General features: G+C 45.6%; 1 protein-coding gene across 1 annotated transcript in view; it reads left to right on the top strand.

Moving 5' to 3' along the window:
* The first annotated feature begins 2,187 nt into the window (after positions 1-2,187).
* Positions 2,188-3,537, top strand: part of LOC110317504 (protein WFDC11) — a 2,694-nt gene continuing 1,344 nt past the window's right edge. The window contains exons 1-2 of the mRNA XM_021191947.1: positions 2,188-2,272; positions 3,176-3,318. Of these exons, the coding sequence (XP_021047606.1) occupies positions 2,188-2,272; positions 3,176-3,318 (228 nt within the window). The remainder of the gene's footprint in view (positions 2,273-3,175; positions 3,319-3,537) is intronic.

Raw genomic sequence — 3,537 nt, 5'->3', positions numbered from 1 at the left:
TAGAATATATAAGTAACTATAACATTAAGTAGCAAAAATTCCTTGGCCGTCAATAAATAGGACAATGAACTAAACTGGTAATTCTCAGGACAACAAATGTAAACAGCCAATAAGTATTTTAAACTGTTCAATGTCCTGTTAGGGAAATGCAAACTAAAGCTGCTTCGAGTGTTCATCTCACCCCATCAGAAAGGCTAAGATAAAGAAACAAAGGCTGGCTCGAGCTGGGGAGGCTATGGGAAAGAGGAAGACTGGGTCACTGCCGCTGAGACACACACCTGTGCAGCTGCTGTGGAAATCAATGTGGCGATTTCTCAAACGTCTAAAAATAGAACTACCATGTGACTGAATCTTGCCACCCGCGCGCGCCGTCACCCAAAGGACTACGGATGCCACCAGAGATGCCTGAATGTCCATGTTTGCTGTTGGCTTGTTGTCAATATCAAGAAAGTGAGAATCAGTCTAGATGCCGATCAACAGATGAGGGGGTGAGGAGAATGTGGCACAGATGCACAGCGAGATTGCATACAGCCACACAGCTTCAAAACTATATTCATCTCAGGAAATGGGTGGATCTGGAAATTTTTAGCTCCAGCCATGTATCCCAGACTCAAAAAAGGCAACTACCATATCTTCCTTCTCTTTTGTGGATCTCAGCTTTTTACCGTTGTGTGTGTGCATGTGCGTCTTTGTGTATTTGTGTGTTTATGTGTATGCGTGAGCGTCTTTGTGTATTTGGCCTATGGTTGCAGGTGCTCACAGATGACAGACGAGGGTGTTGGATCCCCTAGTGCTGGAGTTATAGGTGGTTGTCAGCCACCTATCGTGGGTGCTGGGAATGGAACTTAGGTCCCCTAGGAGAGCAGGAGGGACTTTTTAACTTCTAAGTCATCTTTCTGGTCCAGATCCTACTTTTGTTTATGTGTATGTATGTGGGAATAAATGTGGGTAGGTCAGAAAAATAGAAAGGCAGCCGAGAGCAGGGGGAAGGAGGTTCTAGAAAAGAGGAGGCTAATAGAATCCTCGAGCCACAATAACTCAGAGGAGAACACTGCAGGGGCCGGATACAAGTGAGATGAGGGAGATGAGAGAGGAGTGTGTGTGGGATCAACTCAAACAAACTGTAAGAGCCAGAGGGCCATGATGTTCACTGCAAGATAGCGTCTTCTATATGTGACAGGGAGCTGCACCCAAGAAATCTCAACAGTATGGCTGCCTAAACAAAATCTGCACAGTGACAACACAGTGTGGACAGGGGAACTCTCACAGGACCCTACCCCTAGAAAAGAGCTATAGGCAGTTGATGGCTACTGAGAGAGAAAATCAGTCTTCTTCAGGGATGAGGCCCCACCCCCTAGGTGATCCATCCTCAAGTGGCCATTCCTAGACACACACACACACACACACACACACACACACACACACACACACACGTGAACAGCATCAACATGAACCTAGTAGGTTGTTTTTATATATTAATGGGTTTACACAGGTGTGTAACAATAATAATTAAAGAAAAGGAAGCCATGAATCTGAGAGTGAGGTGAGGTAACATGGGATGGGTCGGAATGAGGGAAGAGGACATAAATGATGTAAATATAGCACTCATATAGGACATCTAAAAATCAATGTAATAAACAGAGAGTATTTTCTAAAGAAACTTGTTATTTTGTATCCTAACTAAAAATAAGATGTAAAACTAAAACAAACAAACAAACAAAAGAATGCCACATAATTTCAGTTTTATCAAAGCAGTTAATATACATTTGTCCATATAAGTGATGATAGCATATCATACACCAATCTAATGGAATTAGTAGATAGATTTTATTTCTCTCTTTTCTGACTTTTTTAATATTTAATTTTTAAAAAAAATTATATTTAGATTTTGTAAATCTCAAGTGACAGTTTGAATTATCCTTTAATCAAGGGAAAGAAGAATGTATGAAAAATATTTTCTTCGGCAGGGGGAAAAGACAAGGCACGAGATAGCTATCATCTGGCGAAGCCGGAGGTCAGCTCTGTCTGCCACCGGTGGGCTGAGGGTGGGTGTTATAGGTAGAAGGTGGGATGTTTAAAAACCTATAGGTGCTCCCCCTTGGCTCACACCTTTGTTCCCCAACTTATATATTTGCTCTCTAGCAACAGCTGGGAAGGCAAAAAGAACATCTGCAGACACTCAATGTCATGAAGCCCTCGCGGTTCCCGTGTCTGGTGTTCCTCTGCATGCTGCTCCTGTCTGCCCTGGGAGGGAGGAAGAACAAGTATTATCGTAGGTGGTGACCCTGGGGCAAGGGCTGTGCTTATTTCTGGACAAGGGAGTGGGTGTCATGTCTGGCATTTTGATTCAGGTTCTGCCTTCCCAGGTCTGCCTCCAATTGGGAAACTTCCCAAACAGCAACATTCGTACAATTACCATGAGCCGTGAAGACTGAATAGTTTCCGTTCCCTCTGAGGATCTAGAGCCAATAGACAGAGTTCCTTCTTCCACACTTCCGGAAGCTCTGTGATTCCTTTCACGAGAACCAAATGGGTATTTAGCAATGAAACTTTCAAGTATAGACATCTTTTAGCATGTGACAAGGCACCAGAGTCCTTAGCTCTCAGGAGAACTGACTCTGCAAAACTGTCCTCTGCCCGCCATGCCTGTGCTGTGGAACAGTCAGCAAGAAGGCAGTGTAGAGAAAACTTGGTTTAAGCCAGGCGTGGTTGAGCATGGCGGCAATCCCAGTGCTTGGGAGGTGGATGGAAGCAGGGAATCAGGGGTTTCTTTAGCTTCGTGTGAATTCGTGGATAGCCTAGGATTCCCCTCTCAAGAAAGACAAGAACAAATCCTGAAAGCTTATTCATACTTTCCCATCTCTCCGAGGCAGGTATTGTATGAGGCCAGTGGACATCTCGGATGTTCACACCTCTTGTTAAATCCATCTGTCTTTTATAGATGGACGCATGTATGCTGGGGCTATACAGAGTTTGGTAAGGCCTTTGGGAGTCGAGGTACTGAGTTCAGTGGAGAATCTGTGAGGTCAGGGTCAATGCAATGACTTTGCCGTGTGGAAACGCAGAAATTTCCACCTTGAGACACCTTGGCAGGGATATGGGGCTCAGACTCGAAGAGGAGGCCCTAAGCTCAGTGACGGCTTACTTCATAGACTCTGCTTCATTTCCATCTCAGCCGGAGAGCTGTTACTCGAGGAGTGCTGGGGACAGCCCAAAGCCAATGACTGCATCAAGAAGTGTTCTAGAACTTTCAAATGTGTATACAGAAATCACACATGCTGCTGGACCTACTGTGGTAACATCTGTGCAGAGAATGGGGTGAGCTGTAGATGTGGACTGTGGGGCATTGTCTTTGCTGCTGTCCTCCTTTTCCTCAGACCAAAGTCGCTCAAATCAGAGGCACACAGACACAGGCCCCCACACAGACACAGGCCCCCACACAGACACAGGCCCCCACACAGACACAGGCCCCCACACAGACACAGGCCCCCCCAGACACAGGCCCCCACACAGACACAGCTCCCCACACAGACACAG

The sequence above is a fragment of the Mus pahari genome, chromosome 3 (assembly GCF_900095145.1).
Source record: "Mus pahari chromosome 3, PAHARI_EIJ_v1.1, whole genome shotgun sequence".
Lineage (NCBI taxonomy): Eukaryota > Metazoa > Chordata > Mammalia > Rodentia > Muridae > Mus > Mus pahari.
Note: the sequence above shows the minus strand (reverse complement) of the source record. Positions and strands in the feature narration are given on the sequence as shown.